The 27,636-nt window shown below is 40.9% G+C and overlaps 1 protein-coding gene across 2 annotated transcripts in view; it reads right to left on the bottom strand.

Moving 5' to 3' along the window:
* LOC107377567 (metabotropic glutamate receptor 1) overlaps positions 1-22,781 on the bottom strand; it is a 54,452-nt gene extending 31,671 nt beyond the window's left edge. For both annotated transcript variants that reach the window (XM_070543103.1, XM_070543108.1), the window contains exons 1-3: positions 22,646-22,781; positions 21,218-22,040; positions 18,203-18,452 (exon numbers count right to left, since the gene is read on the bottom strand). In XM_070543103.1, coding sequence (XP_070399204.1) covers positions 18,203-18,452; positions 21,218-21,935 — 968 coding nt within the window. In that variant the 5' untranslated portion in view covers positions 21,936-22,040; positions 22,646-22,781. The remainder of the gene's footprint in view (positions 1-18,202; positions 18,453-21,217; positions 22,041-22,645) is intronic.
* Positions 22,782-27,636: the final 4,855 nt, after the last annotated feature.

The raw sequence follows: 27,636 nt of genomic DNA on the forward strand, positions 1-27,636 counted from the left end.
CAACAACGCCTATCCATCCATTATTGTCCACTTATCCAGGGTCGAATTGAGGGGGCAGGAGCCTGAGGAGAGAGACCCAGACTTCCCTCTCTCCAGCTACTTAGGCCAGCTCTTCCAGGGGAATCCCAAGGCGTTCCCTGGCTATCCGAAAAACATAGTCCCTCCAGTGTGTCCTTTAGGTCTCCTCCCGGTTGGATGTGCCCAGAAAACCTCACCAGGGAGGCGTCCAGGAGGTATCCTGACCAGATGCCCGAGCCACCTCAACTGGCTCCTCTCGATGTGGAGGAGCATCAGATCTACTCCGAGTCCCTCCCTAAGAACCAAGCTTCTCGCCCTATCTCTAAGAGAAAAACTCATTCCGGCCACATGCATCTGCAATTTTATTCTTTCAGTCACTACCCAAAGCTCGTGGCCATAGAGGAGGGTAGGAACGTAGATCGACCGGTAAGTGGAGAGCTTTGCCTTCCAGTTCAGCTCTCTCTTCACCAGACCTGTACATCACTGCAGACGCAGCACCATGATCTCACGCTCCAGTTTTCCCTCACTCATGAACAAGACCCTGAGATACTTAAACTCCTCCACTTGAGACAGGACCTCCTTCCTGACCTGGAGAGGGTATTCTACCCTTTTCCGACTCAAGACCGTGGACTTGAAAGTTCTATGAGAGCCAATTCTCTTTGGCCAAGAAATTACAAAATAAAAACACATCTGAGTTCCGGAAAGTTGTCAAGAAAATGAACAGCAGGAAAACGCCACTGCTGGGTAACATCGAAGGGGTGACCGGATCAGAGAATATTGCTGAGTTATGGAGGAAACACTATTTTGATCCGTTTTAATTGTGTAAAGAGTCACGACCGTGGAGCTAAGGACACTTTTTTGACGTGTATGTTAGAACTGGAGTGGTGTGTGTTGCCACTGAGAAACGGTTCTGTGATAATAAAGGCGTCCACTACTAACATCCTTAGAGACTGATGCGATATCCTGAAGGTAACATCTGTGACGGGGACAATGACGGTGCTCAGCCTAAACAAAACAGACTGTGTGTGCTTCACTGACCTGCCTGCAGTGCAAATCTGTCTCCAAGTAAAAATACTGAAAATAATTTAATTTTTTTAATTAAAAAGTTTTTTTGGTTTTTTTTTTTTAGAAATCATTCATTGCACAGAGGAAAATTTTCGCACTATTTTCTTTTGTGACTAACTTCTGATCGACAGTTTTATCCTTGGAAAAAACCCCGACAGAAGGTGTTAAAATGTGAAGGAGGCGGCAACATAAGAATTGCGACAGTGGATTTAAAATGGGTTTAATTGTTATAAAAGGTTCTAAAAACAAGTGCAAACAGATAAAAGCATTATTAAAATAATGCAAAATGAAAAATTCACTGTAAGGTTAATAGTTAAAAGACAACTTATCATCTATATAAAACACGTCTAAAAACCAATGCAGAGTTAACCTTAAAACAGAGTCAACTAAGGCCCTGTCCACACGTAGCCGGGGATCTGCCAAACGTAGATATTTTTCTACGTTTTGGCCTGTCATCCACACGAAAACTGAGTTTTTTCACACGAAAACGGATCTTTTTAAAAACTCCGGCCAAAGTGAAGATCTGCGTTTTCTCCGTTTTGGGTGTCTGCGTGTGGACGGACAAAACTGGAGTTTTAAGGTCCGCAACGTCACTTTCTGCGACAAAAAAAATGCTGACATCATGTGTGCGACCTGTGTTTACACTAGCCGACAGCATGGAAGCCCTCAGAGCTGCGCTCGCTTTATCAATTGTCCAAGCTCTTTTTGCTTGTTTGTTTTTGCAAGCGGAATTACTGCTCCTTGCGGAAGACCACAGACGAAGGACGAGGTTAAGAATGGGGGAAGTACTGCCGCCTACAGGTCTGGCATGTCCTTAACAACGTATTTATCCGGGTACGTGTGGACAGAGTTTTTTTTTTAAACGAGGTGGTGTGGATGCAAGTTTATGGAGGGGCGGATATTCGTTTTTAAAAACCCGGCTACGTGTGGACTAGGCCTAAGTTGACATCAACCAAAGATCCCTATGGATCACTCAGAGTTTTCCCCTTTAAAACTCCTCAACTCAGAGTTAAAACTTTAAAGGTTAAAACTCATCACAAATGCAGGGGTTGAAAACAAAATGAGGCCTGGAGGACAGCGTCACCCTTGCACTGCTGCCTCCCAGACTGCTGAAGGGACAGCTTTTTTATCCCAGGTGTGGGTCATCAGGAGGATTCAGCTCAGCTGTGCTCCTCAGCAGCCTGGAGGAGAGGAGGAGGAGGGGCGGTGTCGGGCCGATCACCAGGGCTGAGTGATCCTGGCTCCTGCATCCCAATGGCCAGGCTGGTGGCCGCAACACAGCTGCAGAGTTAAATGAGATGCACACATCCTTCTACACGTACCAGCGTGTGTGTGTGGGAGAAGGTGTAAACATGACTTTGGTGCAGAAATATTGTGAACTTGTCTAACACATTACAAATGTTTCCGCCTCACATAGACTTTAGATTTGTGCAACACGCTCTGCAGCTTTCAGAAATGCTTTTTAAACATCTGAAAACTCAAAGTTGAAGTCAAATGAAAAACCAGAAACAGAATAATTAGAACATTTGAGAATTTTGAATAACCAAAAACACTTGAATTATCTGTTAAAATGTTATTTTATGCACACGTTCTATAGCTTCACACTTTGGTCCATTGAAGCTGTCAGAACAAAAAGCTTTAATCAGCATGTGACAGCTGTGTCCAGATGTGCTATTTTTGATCCTTTCCAAGTGTTGTTCCCCCATCTCCTTAGACTTGGAGCATGGGGCATCAATTAGAAAGAGGGAGATGTTCTTGACGATGCATTGCTGCTTTAGATCATCATCCGAGGCGTGTTATAAATATTAATTTTGCCCCATTGTTTCTTGGAAAACAAAGATATAATAGTGATTGGACGTGAGCAGAGCACCGTCGGGGTCCACCAGCAGCTCCGTCGCTCCGCTTTAATGGTAATCTTGGTTACTGTTGTTGTTGTTAGGTGGGATTTTTCACACGTGAGCCAGATTCTCTGTTGTGTTGCGTCATGAGAAGTCTTGCTGACAAAGTGCATGAAAGATCTGCACTGCGACGATCGCACCAACTTTTTTTATATAAGGTCAAACAATATCTCCATGGAGACTGTGGTGCCAGCAGCACGTTTTTTTCTCTTTTTCCTCCTTTGAAACAGTAAATACTCAGAAACTGTTTTGATTCCTGAGGAACAGGCCACAGAAAGAGGGCGCTGAATTTCAAGGAGCTTGATGGTTGAGGATGTTTCTGCAGAAAAGAGAACTAAAATAATAAGAATGAGACGTTGTGAAATATTTTAAAAGGGCAAAACAGTGTAAATGAATGCTTGGAAATTGGAGTCAAGCTGAAAAATGTTGCTAGGCAGCGTCGACTCTTTAAATAAATTGGATTTTTACATAGTTTTTATGGATTAACAGAAATAAGCGGAAGCAAAAAGGTATTTTTTTGTAAGTTATGAAACAGCTCACAGCATTTTTTGTGTCGTGTTCTTAGTTTGGGTTAATTATGAATGTACTTGTGTTATTTACTGCTGCCCGCCTCCCTTCCAGGTCGATTTATTCAGTATTTGGCCCTTTTTCCTTTGCACATCTGGACACTTTTCTCTAATTATCACACCTGCTTTTCATTTAGTGTTTACCTCCCAGAATGTGTCTTCTGGCTAGATTTCTGTCTTCCCCTCATCTGTGTGTGATTTCATGATCACGCCTTTCTTCTTTAGCTCTGTTAGATTTGTGTATAATTAGGAAATCTGCAGCTCTACATGTGCTCATTTACTTTTCAAGCTTAGTTCGAGGAAATTGTCCTCATAACGTTTGAAACTGAACTACATGCTTTGAAAAACTTGAATCTTGTACAAAATCTTGTTTGATCTGAACCAAAACGTCTTCTTTTGGATCACATATTACATTACATTACACACACACATATATATATATATATATATATATATATATATATATAGAGAGAGAGAGAGAGAGAGAGAGAGAGAGAGAGAGAGAGAGAGAGAGAGAGTATATATATATAATATATATAATATAAATATATATTTTAGATATATAATATATCTATAATATATATATATATATATATATATATATAGAGAGAGAGAGAGAGAGAGAGAGAGAGAGAGAGAGAGTATATATATATAATATATATAATATAAATATATATTTTAGATATATAATATATCTATAATATATATATATATATATATATATAGAGAGAGAGAGAGAGAGAGAGAGAGAGAGAATATATATATATATATATATATATATATATATATACACACACACATATATATATATATATATACATATAGAGAGAGAGAGAGAGAGAGAGAGAGAGAGAGAGAGAGAGAGAGAGAGAGAGTTACAATAGTAATAGATAGATATTGCTGTATTTTTTCATTCTAAATAAATCTACTCTTGATTCATAAGGTTTGATTTTGCTTGAAAATCAAACTGAATCCTTTGCTCATGTGGAAATCTGATTTGAAAAGACACTTGTTTAATTTGGCATGAATTTTTTGCCCCTTTTGATAGAGAAAAGGCTTCTTCTTCGCTCGTGAGTTCCTATTTGCCAAACAGCTCATTTTTAAAAGTCAACAGGAAAGAAATTTCACATCCTGCATGCTCCTCTTCCTGAGATGAGAGGGAGATGAGTGCTTTAGACACGACAGGAAAAGGCAGCAAAATGTGTCCTGTCGAAAACTCGTCTCGTTCTCTGTAACACCAAACATGTTGATACAAGCCTGGAGCAAAATTCTCTGAGTCTCCTTCTCACCAAAAAAAATGCGAGGGGACAGCCAAATCCAAAAAGCCATGTGACTCCAATCTCAAAAAGACAGTCATGCAGCTTTAATGACTGATGTCAAACTGTCCATTCTGCCAGAAACAAGACAAGGGTGTTCGAAACTGGGCCAGAACCAGAAGCCGTGTTTGTAAGAAATGTGGCAAAGCAGCTTATACAAATGGCGCTTGGTAATACCAGCATTCAGGCAGCATTAGATAGGAGAGAGAAAACGAATACTGCTAATTGCAAAAAGGGCGAGCAAGCAAAAGAGTAGGAGGACTAACTGTGAGCCGCCATTCAGAAACTTGAGGATGGAGCAGTGTGAATGACAAAAACTAGATTTGCTGTACTGTGCATGCATACGAGTTGCAAAAACAAAAGAAAATCCTGCAGCTCAGCACACAGAAGGCAATATCTCTATAACTGAGTGGGCGGGGAACGTTATTCAGGATTCAGAGCTCCCTTTATTACGGTTTTAACTGTAAAAGGGTTTAATGTTGTCGGCCCTGGGGAGGTGTTAGCAGATCCACACATTTAGGAATTATTTTTATCAGCTCCTATACATGCTTTATTATTCAAACACAATATTTATGATTTTTTTATTCCAAATATGACTGCTCTCATGTATTTCTGTCAAATTTGGCAACTTGATTTAATTCCTAGAGCTGAGGGTGGTGTCGCACGTAACCAGTTTAAGATAGGTCACATTCTCAGACATTACGTGCTGCAAGGACTTGAAAAAGCTGGCTGGATGAAAGCACCCAGCAAAGTTATAAATGAGTCTAATGAGACCTTCAGAAACCACATCTGATGGCTGTTCTTAGCTTGGCGTTTGCATAATCACCCGCTTATCTAATATCCAGTTATTTCCAAGTATGTCGAAATATTTCCAAGCTCTGAACTTGTTTTATCACATTTTGACATTAGAAAAAGAATAATTTACATGACAACATGATCTATAAACAAAATAATTGTCTCAAAAAAATACTTAAGCCCAGCCCAGAAGTGCTTGCTTCAGCACGGAGAATTCAGCAGGAGGAGAAAGTAGCTTCAGACGGCAGGATTTGGAGTCTTACTTCCTGATTTTTGGACATCTCGCCTCGGACTGGCTAACAGCAACACGGCTCTACCACCAACTCTATTTGCTTTGCAACGTGGATGTTTTATCTCCACAAATAACAAGCCTGGAGAAGTTCTGCTGTGTGATGGAGTTGCTAATGCTAATGGTTAGCTTCTACTAGCTGGGACGTTCTCTGCTGTTTCCTGGATGCTAAACCAACCAGCCTTCCCCATCGCGAGTCAAAATGGGTGAGTCCATGAATGTTAAGTAACAGTGTGATGTAGATCCGTCAGGCTTTTCTAAGCCTATCAGAAGCTAATGCAGGAAATGGGTGTAGGAGTTTTTTCAAAAACTCTCAGGCCCTGTCCACACGTAGCCGGGGATCTGCCAAAACGTAGATATTTTTCTACGTTTTGGCCTGTCATCCACACGAAAACTGAGTTTTTTCACACGAAAACGGATCTTTTTAAAAACTCCGGCCAAAGTGAAGATCTGCGTTTTCTCCGTTTTGGGTGTCTGCGTGTGGACAGACAAAACCGGAGTTTTAAGGTCCGCAACGTCACTTTCCGCGACAAAAAAATGCTGACATCACGTGTGCGACCTGTGTTTACACTAGCCGACAGCATGGATGCCCTCAGAGCTGCGCTCGCTTTATCAATTGTCCAAGCTCTTTTTGCTTGTTTGTTTTTGCAAGCGGAATTACTGCTCCTTGCGGAATACCACAGACGAAGGACGAGGTTAAGAATGGGGGAAGTACTGCCGCCTACAGGTCTGGCATGTCCTTAACAACGTATTTATCCGGGTACGTGTGGACAGAGTTTTTTTTTAAACGAGGTGGTGTGGATGCAAGTTTTTGGAGGGGCGGATATTCATTTTTAAAAAACCCGGCTACGTGTGGACTAGGCCTCAGTGTTCGACAGCCTGCCAGCGCGCCCCAGGGCAGCTGTGGCTACAATGGGGTGATGGTGGCACAGGAGTTAAGTGCTCACCCCGTAATTGTAAGGTTGCAGGTTCGAGCCCTGCTCAGTTTGTCACTGTCGTTGTGTCCTTGGGCAAGACACTCAACCCCCCTTGCCTGCTGGTGGTGGTCGAATGGACCAGTGGCGGCAGTGCTCGGCAGCCTATATATATATATATATATATATATATATATATGTGTGTGTATATATATAGATAGATAGATAGATAGATAGATAGATAGATAGATAGATAGATAGATAGATAGATAGATAGATAGATAGATAGATAGATAGATAGATAGATAGATAGATAGATAGATAGATAGATGATAGATAGATAGATAGATAGATAGATAGATAGATAGATAGATAGATAGATAGATAGATAGATAGATAGATAGATAGATAGAAAGATAGATAGATAGATAGATAGATAGATAGATAGATAGATAGATAGATAGATAGATATACATATATATATATATATATATATATAAATATATATATACACTCTTTCAGTGCATCCCAGTGCAGCTGTGGCTACATCGTAGCTCATCCCCACCAGGGTGTGAATGTGTGTGTGAATGGGTGAATGTCTGTGTTGTAAATCACCATGTAGAACCCCATGTTGGCGCTATACAAATACAGGCCATTTACCATAATGAATAAAAATTGTTTTTTCAACACCAACCAGACTTAATAAATATATTAGTTAGTCTGGGAATGCTTCATTGACGGCTCTCGGTCGTGGGACAGGTCCTTCTGTTGTCTCTCAAACGATCTCCACATGCTACTGGACAACGAACAACGTGACATACTTACCACAACGGATGTCGGTAAACGAGGCAGTCCGCTGTTGAAGAAGGTGAAAATACATCCTTTTTCTAAATAAATGACTAAAATACATCTATCTGCTCCTGGGTCTAATAAAGCCCAAGTCCAAATTGTCCAGAATTGATGTAAAAGCCATTTCTTACAAGCTGTCCCCAACTGGTTCCACTTCATCGCATCATCCCACCCACCAAACCACTACAACACATTGACTGGCTCACAAAGTCAATAGAGCGCTGTGATTGGCCTACCATTGTGGACCAATCACAGCAATCAATTGGTTTGAAACCTTATAGAGAGCTGTGACTTGCCCCGCAGAATGCTGCCAGTGGCCGTGGAGGTTCCAAGATCAAACTTTGCAAAGCAAGAATTTGGTCTGGTTCACTAGGCTACATCTTTAAAGTTACAGTGGCAAAACCTTAAAATAGCTTAAAATATTTTTTGTTTCATGGCTCTTGGCAATGTTCTAGAACAGTAAACCTAAAAATATTTTGTGGAGATTAAAAATAAAACAAATAAATTATAAAGTGGTGAGGGTTAAAACAATTCTATCTACCTATTTACTTTCTATCCTTGAAGACGACGTCAATGTATCTAATGCATGCTGCTCCAAAAATGTAGACTATGAAGGTTATTTCTTAATGTTTCTTTATTGATAAATCAGAAAAGGAACTTCAAACAAAAAATATATACAGTGAACCCTCGTTTATCGCGGTAGATGCGTTCCAGACCTGGCCGCGATAGGTGAAAATCTGCGAAGTAGGGACACCATATTTACAGTACAGCACATTCTCTTTTTGTGGGTAAAACTCAAGAAAAAAAAGAATTTTTACTTAGTTTTTTTATAGTTTTATTACAAAAAGTGCATTTTATGATGAAATTGATGAAAAAAACAGGAATTTCATGATATTTCGCATAGAAAAATACTGCGAATCGGTGAAAAATACCGTGAATCTGCGAATTTCCCTTGAATAAGGCTCCAAAGAAAAAATCCGCGAAGACGTGAATCCGCGATAAACGAACCGCGAAGTAGCGAGGGTTCACTGTATACTACGTTAAAAGTTCAAAGTTGACTTTCAGTTTTCAAAATAAAATAATTTTATACTGAAACAAAAACTCTGGTTTCAAAAATCCAATTTTTTTCTTTTTGAAAGAAAAACCTTTTGATTAAAACAAAACATAAATCATTGATGGGATCAGAAAGTCAATCTTTAATAGAAAAGTAAAGATTTTTGGGGTAAGTTTGGTATTCTTTTTATTTACAACTTTATTTATTGCCGTTTTTCAAAAAAATCTTTTCATTTTTCTTTCTTTCTTTTGTTTGAAGTACCTTTTTTTGATTGATCAATAAAGAAACTAAATGATCTCCATATCAAACTTCAAATTTCTTTCAAAAGCAAGAAAAAAGGTGTATTTCTGATGCAAATGGAAATTGTTTCCATGGTATGGCAAACAGAACAACAGATGAACTCATATTTATTCAAAATGTGAAATTCTGTTTCTTGTTTCTCTATTTTTAGTTCAGAGGATTGCAGCGTACATTTTTCATTTTCCAAATAAAGAAAATCCTGAAAAAACATTTCAGTCTGCCGTGAAGCAAACAATAATAGAGAGACATAAGACTACTGATGATAAACTAACTCAACTGTCAGCATATCCTCTCCCAGTCTGCCTCTGTTTCTGTCAACAACTCTTTTTGCTGTGTATATATATATATATATATATATATATATATATATATATATATATATATATATATATATATATATATATATAACGCTGGTATCTCTGGAGGAGTTTACCTAGTAATCTGTGAACAGATTACTATCCACAGCTGAAGGATGCTCATCTTTATCTTCTGTTAATTACAGAGCTGAGAAACCAGCCATCATCCACCTCTCATCATGATCATCTCAGGCCTTTGCAACAAAATCTTTTATAAAACCACAATACCAGCAGCAAAACCTATGCTGCTTCCTGCACGCTGAGTGTATGCACAGAATAAATATCGTCTTGCACATGCAGATGTGAGTGCTGTTTGTGTTTGCACACTTATGGTGGGAGCTGATTAGTGAAATCCTGACAGACAACATGGAGGAAGAGAGAGAGAGAGAGAGAGAGAGAGAGAGAGAGAGAGAGAGAGAGAGAGAGAGAGAGAGAGAGAGAGAGAGAAGAGACTCTCTGACAGACAGAGCAGCGGAGCAAAGTGGATGCAGCAAGAGGATGAAGAGGGTCGAGCACAATGCCACACCTGGCCCGTGTCTGAAGTGCAGGTTAGCTGAACAGCATCAACAAAAGCTCTCACACTCAGACCACTTGCATGTGCCCACTGCTGCTGCACTGGATTGTTTTCTGCCTCTGTGGCGGTCCAAAATAATCTCTGAGTGTGAAATGTGGAGGAAAGTCTGCAGCACAGCTGGACAAGCGATAAGATGCACAACATTCTTACATCCCTTTAATGTGAATTATGAACATTCACCACTGTTTCACTAATATGAGACCGTCAGTTCCCCTCTGGTGCTAAACTAGAGCAAACTGGAGTGAAATTGTGCATGAAGGTGAGAATATCACACCTCGCTGCAGACACAAATGTCTAATTTTACTTTCAAGTATAAACTGCTTATCTCACTTTACCCAGTCTATAACAGCTTGAGCAAATAATTCAAATAAAACATTAAATTAAATTATATATCATGAAAAATCCACTTTTTGGTGCTTTTTAGCTTGTAATGTTGTTTCCTTGTGAAAAATACCCTCAAACCCATTTCTGGCTGCATTCATGCATTTTCCTAGCCTAGTGAACTAGACCAAATTCTTGCTTTGCAAAGAATGGTCTAGGCACGCTCCATTGGAACCTCAGCAGCTCCTACCAGGACTCTGGCTAGCCAATCACAGCTCTCTAGAGGGGTTTCAAACACATAAAGAGCTGTGATTGGTCCATAATGGTGGGCCAATCATAGTGCTCTATCTGCTTAGTGAACAAATCACAGAGCTTTATCCACTTTGTGGGCCAATCAGGGCACTCTATATGCCTGGTGGGTGGGATGATGCAACAGAGTGAAACAAGAGTATGTCACATTCATTGTCCAGATCATTTGAAAGACAACGGTAGAACCCGCCCCACAACCGAGAGCCGTCAATGGAGCATGGCCAGACTAAATAATACATTTATTTAGTCTGGCTTGCCAGGCTAGCATTTTCCTGTTTCAGCTGCAAATTTAGAATTTTATTTTGAAATTCCTGAAACGGCCTAATGTAGAATTTGTACGTCACTCCATCCTCCGGCTCCCAACATTAGGCCTGAAAACTGTCTCCTAGGTAGTCTAGTGGTAGTCTAGTGGTGAGCGTGCTGGGCTGGACACCTTTACCACTGGACTACCATAGGAAATAAAACAACCCACTTGCCTAAGACACTGTTGCAGACATGTTTTGTCAGAACGAGCGTGTGCGGAGTTTCACTGAAACGAAGCGTTTTATTTCCAGATAAAAGTTCAGGCTGATGAAAATAACTTGCATTTAAGATAAATGACGTCTCAATAGTGCCAACAGTAACATTTTACTGTGCCTACCCTTGCTCTCAAAGGTTTAAAATAGCATGATGTGAAACCTTTAAGAACATTTTGTCTCCTATGTGGCCTTTGCAATTTATTCAAATTTATGCGGAAAAATGTAAAACTTTCAAGCACCCGTGTGTATAACGTGTCTGAATGCACTGATTCACTAATAACGTTTAGATTTGAAAGTTTCCACCGGCAGCAGCAGCACACACTAAGCATCAGCCAATCATCTCTCATGTTGCTTTGCCCCGTCATGTCCGCCAGCTAATTACTCACTTTCTGTGTCTGCTGTTAGCTGCTGCTGGGGTCGTGGAAAATGGGCTTTGGGCCTTTTTTATTTTTTTAACTAAAGCAGCTGGCAACTGCGACTCCAAACAAAGCTGATTAAAGCAGCTAGACTAAGGCCTAGTCCACACGTAGCCAGGTTATTTTTTAAACGAATATCCGCCCCTCCAAAAACTTGCAGCCACACCACCTCGTTAAAAAAAAAAACTCTGTCCACACGTACCCAGATAAATAAGTTGTTAAGGACATGCCAGACCTGTAGGTGGCAGTACTTCCCCTGTTCTTAACCTCGTCCTTCGTCTGTGGTCTTCCTCAAGGAGCAGTAACTCCGCTTGCAAAAACAAACAAGCAAAAAGCGCTTGGACAATTGATAAAGCGAGCGCAGCTCTGAGGGCATCCATGCTGTCGGCTAGTGTAAACACAGGTCGCACACGTGATGTCAGCATTTTTTTGTCGCGGAAAGTGACGTTGCGGACCTTAAAACTCCGGTTTTGTCTGTCCACACGCAGACACCCAAAACAGAGAAAACGCAGATCTTCACTTTGGCCGGAGTTTTTAAAAAGATCCGTTTTCATGTGAAAAAACTCCGTTTTCGTGTGGATGACAGGCCAAAACGTAGAAAAATATCTACGTTTTGGCAGATCCCCGGCTACGTGTGGACAGGGCCTAAATTAAAACATCCGGTACCAATACTAATATCACTGTTATGGCCGATAACTGATGTTTGTGAGTGTCAGCAAGTATATGTGTGTGCATGTGTGCGTGCGTGTGTGTGTGTGTGTGTGTGTGTGTGTGTGTGTGTGTGTGTGTGTGTGTGTGTGTGTGTGTGTGTGTGTGTGTGTGTGTGTGTGTGTGTGTGTGTGTGTGTGTGTGTGTGTGTGTGTGTGTGTGTGTGTTAAAAAATTACTAACATTGGCCAATACTAATATTGATGCCCATAAGGCAAAATAAATGCTGATTTTAAATCTGTTTTGTTTATTTATTTATTTATTTTTACTGCAAACCAAAACTAGAACCAAATTTTACAAAAGACATTTTAACCTTGTTTGCACTTTGCCTTCTCCATATGACTTGTTTCTACATTTTCCCTTTGAACTTGCAGACGTACACACGCGAACGAGCATGCACACGTCTCGAAATGGTGCCTCTTCAGAGGTGAAAGCGTAAATTAAGAAAACAAGCTCCCCTTTGATGAGCTAATACCTGCCTGCCAGCTTTCTTTGGCCACACACATGGCACAGCATCTGCGTTGGCCCACACTTTCTGTCATTTTACACGTTCTGTCTCTCCTCCTCCTTCCTTTTCTCCATGACCTAGAAGAAGTACTTCCTCCGCCCATGGTGATTTCCACGAAAGCTAAAAAAAGACACATTTTCCCTTTTCCTAATGTGAAAAGGAGACATATGGGAGTGTTGGTGTTCCTACAATAGATCGTTTGAAAGGCGTTTGAAACAAACAGTGTCATCCCCTGCTACAGATAAGCATGGATGCACCGAATTTAACAAGCATAAACAGGTTGCTGCATGGCGAGAGCAACACTTGTCATCTATTCTTTTCTGCTGCTGGGAGATAATACAGGAAAAGGGAAAGGATTCTTCAAGGGTAAAAGCAATGACAAGAGTATTATTCCTCGGTGCTACCCTACATGAAAGACAGGGATCTGATCAAAGACTTTGTAGACGTGTGAAACTGCATGAGATAATTAAATCCGACAACGCAAACAAGAGTCCCGATACTGATCTAAATGATGATTAATAGCTGGAAAGGAGGAGGTATTCCCTGCCCTGTTCTGCCCTTTTTAGTTTTTAGGGTGCAGGTCCAGGATCATTGCTAAAGAACCTGTAGGGCCACTATCCTGCACTTTCTAGATGTTTCCCTGCTTCTGGACACCAGAATCAAATGAACGGAAGAGGAACAGGTTTCTGCAGAGGTGGTTTACGCATTTAAATCAAGTAAACTTGGTAGTAACCCCTGGATTATTGTTGCAATTTTGGATTATTTGTTAGAAATCATCTTAAACTAAAGAGATTTAAAAGTGTAAAGAAATATATTAGACTAGATTTATGGAAACAACAAGAGAACTTAGAAACTTAGATTTAAAACATTGTTCGTTTAGTCTTTAAGCCATGTCTCTTGTTGGGTAGGGGTCAGTTTGATTATCTACGGTCCGAAACAGAGACGCGTGTTCTATTTCCTAGCAGGTCGCCCAACCATCATATGGGTCAGCCTCTCCAAGGGTGTGCTGTTCTAGGAAGCAGCAGAGCAAATGAACCCATTAACCACTCCCTTTGGACGTAATCAAAGCCTATAAATACACCTGAGCATCCTCTGGATCGTTCTCCATTCATGAAGACGAGGGCCTGAGGACCGATCGCAGCGTTTCATGTTTTCGCCACAACTTTTAATGTCACCGCTTCCTTTTTGGGTTACAAAATTATACTTTATGTTTGGTAGAATTATGATTTGTTGATAATGGAACGCAATTACACAATGTTGTTGTCCTGTTCTGGTGGTAGGGCTAAGTTCCACAGCCAGTTGGGTTTTTCAAAACTGATCTCGCCTCATTTAGTTATCTGGAAAAAGCTGGAAATGCTTTTTTAGTTTTGTTTTTCATGAGGAAACAGTAAAGGTGCTTGTTGTTAAGCTTCAACAGAGCTGAATGCAAAGATTTTTGTTGCCTTTTCATGTTCAGAGCTGATAAAGGCTGCTCTGGCTTGTGTGGGTGGGTTAGTGGGTGCAGGGGTGGAGGTGAGTGTGGATGGATGGATGGATGGATGGATGGATGGATGGATGTGTAACGGAATGAAATGACTGTTTCCCCTCTCCTCTGACACAGAACTAGTCTGCATGAGAGACAGTCTCAAAGTCTCATGCATTTGCTAAAAACTGCTTATTTTCAGCTCTACAGAAGAATGAAGAATGGACTCTTTCCTTTTAATTGATCAAAGAACTCTATTTTATTAAGATAATCACGCAAAGTGTTAGTCAATAAATAAGATGTGACCAATGTGTGAAATCAAAATATTAATTACTTTATTAAAATCCTATAGAATATAACAAGTAATATGACTTTAAATGTTTCCACTAGGACTGATCTCACGTAGCGTTAAAAGACATGACACATTACTTTCACTGATCCAATCAGAATCTGACAGATCTGACAGAGGCATGGTTTTGGTGGTGTTTGGTAAATCTGTCAACTTTTCATTCGACCATAAACCAAAACATCCAAAGAATAAAACTATGCCCACGTCATCTCTAACGCCAGTTCAAAGCGTTCTAGAGAAGTTGTCGGAGTGGCCAATCCGTAACTTTCCTCTTCAGCCAAAAGAACAACAAAAAGCTGGATAAAATCTGTTGCATGTTCCAACTGCTGCAACAGTTCCTTTCAGAATAAAAGCTGCACCATCACGACCCAAGTGGGTCTCGCTAGACGCCAACAAAACCGTCGTGACCTGGAAGTATTTCAAAGAATGGTCTGGTCGGCAACCGCTGCTTTTCCTACCAGTTTTGGTTCCAGAGAAGGTCAAGCTGGACCTCGACATTCCTGATCTAACGGAGACTTCCGCTCAGGGTACGTAGACTGGCAAATGGCGTTGAATGTGTTTATGAATCTCCTAACCAAAGCTTAGCGCGAAGACATCATCTTCAGTTCCCATCAGAACTAATCGTTTCTTCGGATTTGCTGGTTCTGAGCAACATTCCACTTCACCCCATTCTCCGTCTCATCCACCTTAGTTACACCATACATTTAGTGTTTAAAGTCAGTCTAGTTTAATTTGTTTTTAATACATTTTTTAACTTTTAAGCTTGACTCTCTCTCTTCTGTTGTCTCTGAGTGAATACGAAGCTGTTATCTAATCCCTGCATTGAAAAGTTCCAATCTTCTGGTTTAAAATAACCCAACAGATCCATAAGGTTGATTTCATATTTCCTATGGAATCCTACGCCTTATGGCTCATTAAATAACATGTAATTTAAATCATTACAGATGGATGGATGAGTAAGGTGGGAGATCTGGTGCCAGGGCTTATTGTTTAATCCAGAATCTTACTGAGATGCAACTGTGGGTGATTAAGGGAGTTCCCAAAATAAGTACAAGGCTTCTCAATTTTTTGACTCGGAAAAGACATTAGAAGGCTATTGGACTGCATGGTGGTGCAGTTGTTATCACTGCTGCCTTGCAGCACGAAGGTTGCAGGTTCGAAACTTGGCTGCAGCCTTTCTGCGTGGAGTTGTGTGTTCTCCCCATGCATGCGTGGGTTTCCTCCGGTTACTCCGGTTTCCCCCACAGATCACAACATGCCCTATAGGTTATAAATTGTAAGTCGCTTTGGATAAAAGCGTCTGCTAAATAAATAAACATAAACAAGACAAATAAGTGTAGAGTTGTCACAGACATCTGAACGCTTTCTCAGTTTAGTTTTTGAGTCAGAAAAATTATCTGCAATCCCACCAAAGAAAGATTGTCACAGCTGAGATTAAACAACTCAAAATCTGATTACAAAATCCTCTGATTGGTCTCTTTAGAAGAACACAGAACAAAACAGGTGACTAGATTAAGCTTCTTTAGCTCCCTAAAGGTGTGGAACACAATACATTCACAGTGGTCTCTAGTAAGAATGAATGCCTTGTAAGTCATACTTGAGGGGAAAAAAAACCCAGATGCACTTGTATCAGCATGGAGGAGTCAGCTGGAGGAGAGAGTGACAGAACACGGCTGGATTTGGACTCTTATTTCCTGATGTTTGGACATCTTGCCTAGGATTGGATAACAGCAACGCAACTCTACCACTGACTCAGTTTACTTTGTGACATGGATGTTTTACCTCCACAAATAATACAAGCCAGGAGGAATTCTGCTGGGTGGAGGAGTTGCTAATGCTAACAGTTAGGTTCTACTGCCTGAGACGTTCTCTGCTGTTTCCTGGACACTAAACCAACAACAGCCCTCCTTGTCACGAGTCAAGATGGGTGAGCCCATGAATCTCTCACACACTAATGCCGGAGGTAGGTGCAGGAGACTTTTTCCATGTTCAGCCTGCGTTAAAAGCTGATTATAATCAGAAATAATAATTTAAAAAACGTTTTTTCAGAGCTCCACGCCCTTAAAGCAGAAATTCAGAGTTTTTTTTTCAAATGGCGCCATCTGTAGGAGGAAAAACTTATTGCACGGTAAGCCCCTCCCTCTGCTTCTGTGATTTTGGCTGGAAGGAACACCTCTGCGGCTGGACAACTGAGCTAAAACACATTGTTTTACAATTATTACTCTCACGTTATGATTTTATTCATTTATTTATGTATTAAAGACATACTTGTCCATAAGAAGTGTCGCCAACTGTGCATTAGTCTAGACGTGTGGTGCACGCTCTGTGACATTTGTATGTAAGAGGATGTCTAACACTTTGATGAACAGAGCTCAAGCAAAATTGTATGGGGCTCTATGAGATGCTAATGAAATGGCATATTCCCTACATTATATTACAGTACAAGTTAGGATTATCAATTTTACAGATTTCTAAAAAAATCACACATAATTCCTTAAAGAGGGAAAATCCGGATTGCACCTTTAATAAGTCAAAATCTGCTTATTTGATTTGGTTTTGGGCAAAAATCAAAACCTTCTGTTTTCATTCTGATGACATCCTGTCTGCAATATGCAGCAATACAACAACATCAGCATTCAGATTTCTGCAATCCAGTCCAACATGGACAGTTTCCATACATGTTTAGAGCCATGAAGGTGGCCAGTCTCCTTCAACAATGGGTCTTGGTTCACAATCAAGGACCATCTACATCAGTATGCAGTCACTGCTCTCACAGAGATGGCAGAAAGCACAAACAACAACCAGAAAAATTGATTTTATAGCTGAAAAGACAAGTTTGCTCACCCAGAGCACTTAAAGATTCGTCTAATCTATGTTGTTTGGATCTTCAACCATAAATTCTAGCAAATCTGGCACTGAAAGTGTCTCACTGCCTCCAGTAAAAACGACGCAGCTTCAAGTATTTGCATGATAATGATTACTGGCTTACAGAGAAGGAGATAGTTATGAACCTCCTCTCTGCCTGGTGCGATGAAGGGAAGATACTGCATGAATAAGCCGATAAGTAGCATCGGCTGCACTCCGACTTATTCCAACACCTGCAAATCGTCTTTGAAGATGATTCTGTGGCGTAATATGACCCAGTTCAAGTGTGAGATGACTTGAGCCTCTCCATCTTTAACGTCTCTATCGCTGTCATTCAGCACGGACAAAGAGAAGGAAGAGGAGAATTATAGAGAAGGAGATTAAGTTATTATTCATTAAGGAGGTGTGATCGCCGAAAGGAGGAATTTCTATGACTGAAGAAAGATCTTAATGTGTCCGAGCTCACATCTGGCATGAACGTGATGGCAGCTCATACCAGTGGAGACGGAGCCTGTAGCGACGATCGCTATTGTTATGTCTATAACAGAAATTATTCATTGCTGATGAACGTTTCTGTTCATTGGTATGTGGTCTACTTCTCCTCCGTTGCCTTGGTGACACGTGCCTCAGAAGACAACACAGTATCTCACAGTCAGTGAACCAAATCCCTGCAACCCAGAGAATTACTCTGAACTATGAATTTAAAGGTTAAGAGAGAAAAAATAACAAAAAGGTGCATATATTAAACCGTACCTTCCAACGAGGAGGAATTCCCCGTAGACCCCGAGACGCCTCATGGCCATGAGGAGTCCACGGACGGTCATGCCCTCGCAGAAACACACCACAACACGAGCTTTGGGGAGACGCTCCCGTAATTTCCTAAGGAGGCGGTCGAAGTGTTTCTCACCCGCGTTGCTGTAGATTTTGTCCGAGTGGGCGATGCACAGGCCCTCCTGAGAGGCCAGCTCTTTGAAAGCCTCCATGCCACTCTCCCCGTAGTTTCCTGAAGGTGACAAAGAAATTCTTACCAGAGTAAATCTAAATAATAATAATCAATATTAAGCATTTTTATTTGCTTCCACGTGGATCTGAAGCTCTGATCCACTGATGAGTCTGAGAGCTTCACAGCTGCTGCTTGCAATCAGAGCCAACACAGTTGACGACCTTGTTTGACTCTAAACTGTCCCAATCAAGAGTCAAGCTGTTCAAGCCTAAATCTTGTGCTTCCACGTGAACTGTCGCTCTGCACTAATGTGACTGAACTGCTGATAAAACCCAGTGCCTGAGAGGTGGATTATGCAGACAATCCAATCAGTCATGAGTGTGCCGCAACATGAATTTACATTCAAACGTGAACTCCATCAGACGGAGATCAGGAGGAACTCTCTGTAAATATGTGAGAACATTGGAGGAGCCATTTGTCTTGATGAGAGGCCGGGTCCCTGAAGGCGTCTGCGTGCCACGCTCCGCTCGTATGAGTGATGAGGAACAAATACTCTATCTGTGCACGGCGTGGCTTCATAGAGCTGCTGAAATAGATATCATTGTGACGCGTTTGCTTGGTCACACAATAGGCCTTATGTTGGGTTTCCAATAGTCCTTTGATGATATTTTCAATTGCCTCCTTTCACACTCTCTCTCTAGTAAATGGGAATAATGATATCTAATTATTTTACTCTCTCTATCTTGGCTGTAAGACAGGTGGGTGGCAGTGGTGGTGCATTGGTTGACACCACATTTGACAATGACTGAAAAACCTGCTCCGAGCAGTCCCACCGCACAGATGATTATCTAGACAGGTAATTTATGCAATTTCACAGCTCTAGCTGTTGCCACGGGCAACAAGCTGCACTTAGAACTTGTCTAGGGTGGTGGAGAGTGAAAACTCATGTATTTAAGCCAGTCGTGACCACAAATTCAGAAACTGCTGTAATAAAGAAATGAGCAGACGGGTTTGCACTCGATTGGATTAAAGTGAGGTGTGTGTGTGTTGAGTTATGGTCAGATTTGGCTCTAAACATTTGCTGCTTACGGTTACATGTATTAGAAGTAAATTTATTCAACACCACTCAACATCTGGAAAAGTCATTTGATGTCTATTTTTAAGTTTTAGCCAGAAGAATGCATGAAAGGGGGCGGGGCTTAAAACTTTGAAACTGCACCCAGCTGCTGAGAAGAGTTTGGGCTGTTTCAGCTTCAATTTCAGGATTACATTCAGATGTCTACTTATTAAGATCACACTATGCAGTTTTGGGTTGGTTTAAGCACCCGATAGTGTCCGTTAGTGAAGCCAAAAGTAAAACGTATCTCCTCGCTATGTGTTTGTCTTTTTAACACCTTAATCTAACAGCTGAAATGTCTCCTCAGCCTTCATTAGTTTCTACAGGAACGTTTCATTACTAAATCAAACTAATCGAGCTAAAACACACTGGAAGCAGACTCCAACACCTGGCATGTCAGCTCCACTGTACTAAGTCCAACAGGGAGAGGACCGGCAACTCTGAAGTTGCAAGTGAGGCATTCTGATAACACAGAGAGCGGTGGCGGTCTGAGTGACTCTTCAATAGCCCTGTAAAGGGTCATTTTAGAATAAACTGGCTCAAGAAAATGGTTTAAAAATATGAAAAATGTTACACAGTGTGGCTTTAAGTATGCTGGAACATGCCCCAAAGATGGAGATCGGACTCAGAAAGTCAAGAGATTCCAGACCAGCCTCAACGTCAAAATCCAGCATGGCTACCCAGTCCATGAAAAATCATGCTAGCTTCGCCAAATATCATTTTTCTTCTCACCATAACAATTATGCTTGTTTCTTAATAATTCAGTCACACAAACATACGGTTTAGGCACTGTTGAATGAAGAGATTTGGCTTGTACTGGTCACCGAGCACAACCATTAACTAGACCTACTGGTTTTTTGACTTGACTGGTCCAGATCTGAGCTGCAACTACAAGGGAAATGGAATGCAGCCTTAATTACCCCTCCCAAATTTGATTTCTCTTTCAGTTTACTGTGGTCTCAAGACGGGGGTCATGCCACTGCTGCCCCCTGGAGATTCCTCCAGGTACTGCTCTTTCCCTGATCCCTCTGTAATCTATTTAATGCTAACATGTGCTCACCTCTTGTACCTGACTATAATAAGACTTTCCAGAAATGGTTTACAGTCCCAGAGTATCTGCTGCTCCTGGGGTGGGGGGTTGGGAGGGGGGGGGCTGCCTAATGTAACCTGTCAGTCACAATCACTGACTGTGTTTCACCAAGTCCTACATGAAAGGCCGTGGACATAATTCATTTCACAGTAATTATTTTGTCTATCTAACCGCAACAAACAAGACAACACGGATATAAATCGTGCACTTTTCTAGCAGACAGCTTTGCACACTAAGTGTGAAGTCGTGAAAATAACACTGCTTCGGAACAAACCCTTGGAAATGCACAGATGTGACTGCTTGCTGCTACAAGCTGCACATTAATGCAGACACCGAGACGTAAAAATCAAGGTCCCCTCAAGTAATGAGCTCAGTGAATGTTCTCATCACATCATCAAACCTGGAGGACCTCTGAAATCTTGGCTGCATGCATGTGATCCTGGGCATGTCAGAGTGTGACTCGTCTACAAATGTAACAGCCAATAGGCTATGTGTCACTTTTAATAAAGTATTGCTTTAATGCTATGGGTGATTAGACTATTGAGGTCAGATTCAACTCCTGTTGCTCACTAGTTTGGTAACATATTGAGGATTGGCAGGTCAGGGATGGACTCTCACCCTCAGTGTGAACTGCAGACACGTAGGTCCAGTTGTACCTCTTGACAATGTCCAGCATGGCGCGGGCCTGCAGGGTGTCTGAAGGGACGACTCTCAGGAAGTACTTGAACAAAGTCTTGTCACTCAGGTCGATGCTCGTGGCAGAGTAAGCGATCTGCGGGATGTTGAAGAGCTGCAGCAGGTTCTGAACCTGGATAGCCACAGAGCTGGATCCGGGACCGATCACCCCAGCTATGGGTTTCTTGGAAGGCGGTGGTTGATTGGACGGAGTCCCATCAATGCACCATTTGGAGCCGTCCTTATCATCTCGGATCGAGATGAGGGAGTCCCGGATGAACTCGATGCTCTGCTCCAGGGCAACAGAGGAGTGCCAGCAGGAGTCCCGGATCTCACAGCCGAGACTGATGTTAGGGAGCAGGTTCGGGTCGGAGTTGATCCGGTCGAGCGTGTGGAACATGGCCTCCACCCTTTGGATGCCGTACTGCTCTCGGACGTCCCCGCACTTCCGCTCCGCCACTTTCTCAGCGGACGGCTGGTGGTGGACGGAGAAAAGCGCGCCGATGATCACGTCCCCGTCCATGCGGGCCACGGAGCGGGACGCGGCGCGAGGAACCGCCGACCTCTCGTTGATGACACTGCTGTGGGAGAGCACGAGGACGCGAAAGAGACACGCGGGAAGACAGAGGAGAGCGAGCAGACCCATCTTTACGCGTGCCATGTTGTGCCACGGAGCATGAGCCGCGGCAACTGCGCTGGCGTATCATCTGCTGTTCATCCGAGACATGACCTGCGAGCGCAGCACCTGGGGTGGATCCGCGGATACCTGCGGGGGTAGAAAAGACAAGCTGGTGTGATGGGAGCTGGAGAAAGGAGGCCACATGTGTAGTTCACCAAACACGCATGCTCCCTAACGCCCTGTTTCCATCTGCTACAGCCTAAATGCCTTTGAGCAAGACACCAAACCCACAGTCGGGCTATTGCTCGTTGCTATGATATTTTGTTTAACACAAACAAACTACATAAGTTGTAGGTCCTGCGCGTGCGGTCCATTGATATATTACGGTAGCAACCCGATTTCAGCACCATGGCGCACGGACAGCGCACTTTCCAAAGGACGTCTTTGGGACTCATCCCCCTCGGTCGTATTCCTCACGATTTAACACAGATAATCCCATATTCGAGCGGGCGAACAAAAATCCCATCCGATCAGCGTGTTTATTTTCATTCCACATAAAAAAATGTGCACAACGACTGGATCTCTCAAAACCTGCATTGTTTCCTTTTTCCCGTTTATAATAACAGAATAAAGAAGAATTTAACAATTACGTCTCATTATACAAAATCACATCTTTGCTCAAACTGCCACCTTAACTCTATGTAAAGCTCTTGATTTCCTGTTTTAATTGTAGATTGTTGAGTAAAACTCACCTAAATCCTCGAAACATGTCTCAAATGTCTTCGTCCGTGCTCTTTGGCGCGTGGTCTGTGTCAGTATTTGAGTCTCTCTCTCTCTCTCTCTCTCTCTCTCTCTCTCTCTCTCTCTCTCTCTCTCTCTCTCTCTCTCTCTCTCTCTCTCTCTCTCTCTCTAGTCTTTAACAATAATATTTTAGAAGTTTGAAGCAAAACATAATTTTGTTAAAAATGTAAAACACATCATTCAAAACAAGTCATACTCGCTAATAAAGTGAAGAGTAAAGCTTGGATCTAGTATTTTCCCACACTGGGTTCTCCTGGGACTTCTGACTCAAAAAGAGGGCCATGGATGTTTTCAGCACCACGGACAGCGGTTGTCAACGTCCTCTGCGCCATCTGCTGTTTGTTTGGGGGTCAAACGTGTCCATAGGACCTTACTTTGACAGACACTTCAAACCAACAAATACATTTCAGTATCAGACAAAGATAAATCACTTGCGCATAATGTTGTATTCAAGAAAGCTTTTAATTTTTAAAGGGAAAAAGTTCCTAAACCAACCTGACTCTTCGTGGTGGTCACACAAAATACTAGAAGTAGTAGTTTTTGTGGTGGGGTGTATTTCTTTTTGCTTCAACCAATTGAAGATTTTGTGATCAGTTATATTATTAACCTTAATTTCATGTTATAAAGTTAAACAAGTAAGAGCCAGCCTTGTGAAAGTTCTGGAAATAGCAATTGTGTTCATTGAGCTACTGATTCATTCACACACACACACACACACACACACACACACACACTTATATATAATATATATATATATATATATATATATATATATATATATATATATATATATATATCGGGGGGGAGAGAGAGAGAGAGAGAGAGAGAGAGAGAGAGAGAGAGAGAGAGAGAGAGAGAGAGAGAGAGATTTTTTACATTTATTACGGTAATATGCTTTTTTATTCAATGGAGGAAAAACAGCATCCTGATTTCCAGGATCCTGAAGAGATGACAGCAGTTAGCAGGTGTGGTTTAACTTTAACCCTTTATCAAAAGGTTGCCTCCTGCAGGAGAAATGCCCTGTGTGCACAGCACCCACGACTCACAGGCAGCATATCTCACAAATAAACTTATGAAGAAGGCTCTGTGACACTCTGCCCAGGGCTTCTGGAGTGATCATCTGTTGCTGAGCCAGAATAAAAGTGACACGTTTGAGAAGAAGAGAATATTTGGAGGCCACAGGCACTCCAGGGCAGGGTTCAGTCTGTTCTCAGAATGCAGCTGACCTCAAGGCCGTATTGTGACTTATTATGTAATTATTAGCTAAAAACTGGGGTTACTACAATAAATAATACTCTTAATTGCATTATTGAAAGAACACAAGTACTTTATAGCATACTGACAACACTAAGTTTGCATTTTTACCACCCTGAGAAAACTAGTCATGCACGTCGTGCAGATATTAGATCAACATTTGACTTGATGTAAAATTTTGACATCCTCAAAATGTTTCATTAAACTTGAGTCATATTTTATCTTTTATTTGACTTTTGTTTTACATAATAAATGCTTCTTTAATGCATTTTCTGACATCTTGTTACTAAATCAGGATCATCCTACAACAACGTGACAAAACATTCTGTACACGTTTAGGATTCAGCCCTTGTGTTATAGGACTGAATCACTATATTTTATATTGTTAGGACAGATCAGATTTGGGGTTTTGAACATTTATAATTTAAGAACAAACTGTCCCAGAATTTAAAAACTTGCTTCTCACACTGGAAGCTTTTTTAACAACCAATCTGTCACATTTAACATTTCTAATAGTTATCTTTTCTGAAAACATAGCCAGACTGTTTTACCAGGGTTTTCAGGAGCAACAGTTAAAGATGTAATATTATTTTAGCTAAAACCAGCTGCCATCTAATGCTTTAGTTTTACTTATACACGGGAGGGCAAAAATATTTAATCAGCCTCCAACTCTGCAAGTTCACCCACTTAAAAAAATGAGAGCCCTGTAATTTTGCACCATTGGCTCACACAAAATGAGAAAAACTCAAAAATCCACTAAATCTCCTTGTCTGATTTTTAAAGAATCTATTTCCACATTTTGGTGGAAAATAACTATTTGGCGAATAACAAAAGTCCATCTCAATACTTTGTTACATACCCTTTGTTGGGACTGACAGAGGTCCAACTTCTTTTGTAAGTCTTCGCTGTTGCTGGTATTTTGGCCCATTCCTCCATGCAGATCTCCTCTAGAGCAGTGATGTTTTTGAAGCTGTTGCTAGGCAACAGAGACTTAAACTTCCTCCACATATTTTCTATGGAGTTGAGATCTGGAGACTAGCTAGGCCACTCCAGGACCTGAAATGTTTCTTACGAAGCCACTCCTTCGTTACCCAGATGGTGTGTGTGTGATGACTGTCATGCCGAAAGACCCAGCCACGTTTCATCTTGCTGATGGAAGGAGGTTGTCACTCAAAATCTGACGGTGCATGGCCACATTTGTTCTTTACTTGGATCAGTCGTCCTGGTGCCTTTGCAGTAAAACAGCCCTAAAACATGATGTTTCCACCCCCATGCTTTATAGTAAGTGTGGTGTTTTTGGGATGCAACTCAGCATTCTTTCTCCTCAAAACATGATGAGTAGAGTTTTACCAAAAAGTTCTGTTAGTTATATGACATTCTCCCAATCCTCTTCTGGATTATCCAAATGCTCTAGCAAACCTCAAATGAGTCTGCACATGTCCTGACTTAAGCAGGGGGACACGTCTGGCACTGCAGGATGAGTCCCTGCGGTGTAGTATTACTTTGTAACTTTGGAGATCGGAAAAGAAGAAGAATTTGTAATAGTGGAGGTGTTTACAAATTAGGGGAAGGTTATTATAATAAATTATTATAATCCATGCAAAAGATTAGAAGTTGAGGGAACAAGGTCAAGAGTTGGGATTAATGGCAGACACTTAATTGTGTGCGGTGATTTTAATGCACATAGTACTGTGTGGGGGGCTAGGAAAACTGATTTAAATGGGGAAATAATGGAACAAATTATGGAGGAGGCGAATCTGGTATGCATTAATGATGGGAGAGGAACTCGATTTGATGTATATTCAGGTAAAATGTCAGCATTAGACATAACTTTAGTATCCAGTGAGTTGGCAGGAATAAGTGAATGGGACATACTAGAAGATACAATAGGAAGTGATCATTGTTTAATTCTAACACAACTTTTCGAGACTAGAGGGATGATGGCGGAAGGAAGGGAAGGGAGTTGGATTTTTAAAAGGGCTAAATGGGATAAGTTTAGAACTGATTGTGAAAAATGGAGGTCAAAAGTAGTGATGTCAGATAAAGCTGTGGAAATGGAAGAAGTATTTAGAAGTGTGATAATTGAGGCTGCAGAGTTAGCGATACCAAAAACTAAAGGAAACACAAGGGAGAGGAAGAAAGTACCATGGTGGTCTGAAGTCTGTGAGAAAGCAATTAAAGCAAGAAATAAAAGCCTAAGGATGCTACGGAAAACACATTATATGGAAAATTTACTGAAATATAAAAAGTTGCAAGCAGAGGTGAGAAGAGTTGTTAAAAAAGCAAAAAGAGAAAGTTGGAGAAATTTTGTGGAAAAATGGGGAGAACTACGCCGATAGGGAATGACGAGAAAAATGAAAGGAATAAGGAAAGAATGGAGTTATCCAGTGTTAAAAGTAGGAGATGAGTTAGCTGTAACTAATGAGGAAAAAGTAGAAGTACTTGTTAAAACATTTGTTACACTCCATAGTACTGGTAATTTGTCAGAAGAAGGAAGAGAAAGGAGAGAAGTAACTAGAAAAAAATATGAAATACAAGGGGGAGGAGGTGGGGAAGGTAATATTAAAAGTACTATGGATATGCCTTTTTCTTTGTTTGAGTTAGAACGTGCATTAGCTACAACTGGTATGACTAGTCCAGGAGAAGATCAAATATGCTATATAATGTTAAAACAACTAGGGAAGCAAATGAAATTGAAATTACTGGAGATTTATAATATGATATGGGAAACAGGAACATTGCCAAAAAATTGGAAAGAAGCAGTTATTGTACCAATAATTAAAGTAGGAAAAGAATCAAGTAGTCCAGATAGTTATAGACCCGTTGCACTGACATGTCATATAGGAAAACTAATGGAAAGGATGGTAGTAGATAGATTAACAGATTATTTAGAAATAAATAAAAAGATATCACAGTATCAAAGTGGGTTTAGGAAAGGGAGAGGCACGATGGATGCAATTGTTTATTTAGAAACGGAAATTAGGAAAGCATTAATTAATAAAGAGAGATTAGTAGTAGTCTTTTTGATGTAGAAAAAGCCTCTGACGTGGTGTGGACAGAGGGACTGTTAATAAAACTTAGAAAATTAGGAATAGGAGGAAGAATGTATAACTGGATTAAAGATTTTTTGAGTGAGCGAAATATTCAAGTAAAAATAGGAAGTACATTTTCTAGGGGGTGTAAAGTAGAAAACGGCACTCCTCAAGGAAGTGTCATTAGTCCAATATTATTTACTATTATGATAGATGATGTGTTTCAGAATGCGGGGAATGAGTTCGGTAAGGCATTATTTGCAGATGATGGAGCAATATGGAAGAAAGGGAAAAACATCCAACATGTGCAAAAGAAAATTCAGGAAGCCATTAAAATGGTGGAAAATTGGTCATATGAATGGGGTTTCAAATTTTCAGTGGAAAAAACTAAAAGTATGGTGTTTACAAAGGGCAAGAAAGTAATGGAGAATTTAACATTGTATGGAAAAGAGTTGGAGCAAGTAGATAGGTTTAAATATTTAGGAGTAATATTTGATAAAAAGTTAATATGGAAGGATAATATAAATAAAATAGAGGAAATATGCAAAAAGTAATAAATATAATGAGATGTGTGAGAGGATATGAGTGGGGGGCTAGTGCTCAGGCGTTAAATACATGTACAGTGCAATGATACGATTAGATTATGGGAGTATAGT

Source organism: Nothobranchius furzeri, chromosome 2 (assembly GCF_043380555.1).
Source record: "Nothobranchius furzeri strain GRZ-AD chromosome 2, NfurGRZ-RIMD1, whole genome shotgun sequence".
Classification (NCBI taxonomy): Eukaryota; Metazoa; Chordata; class Actinopteri; order Cyprinodontiformes; family Nothobranchiidae; genus Nothobranchius; species Nothobranchius furzeri.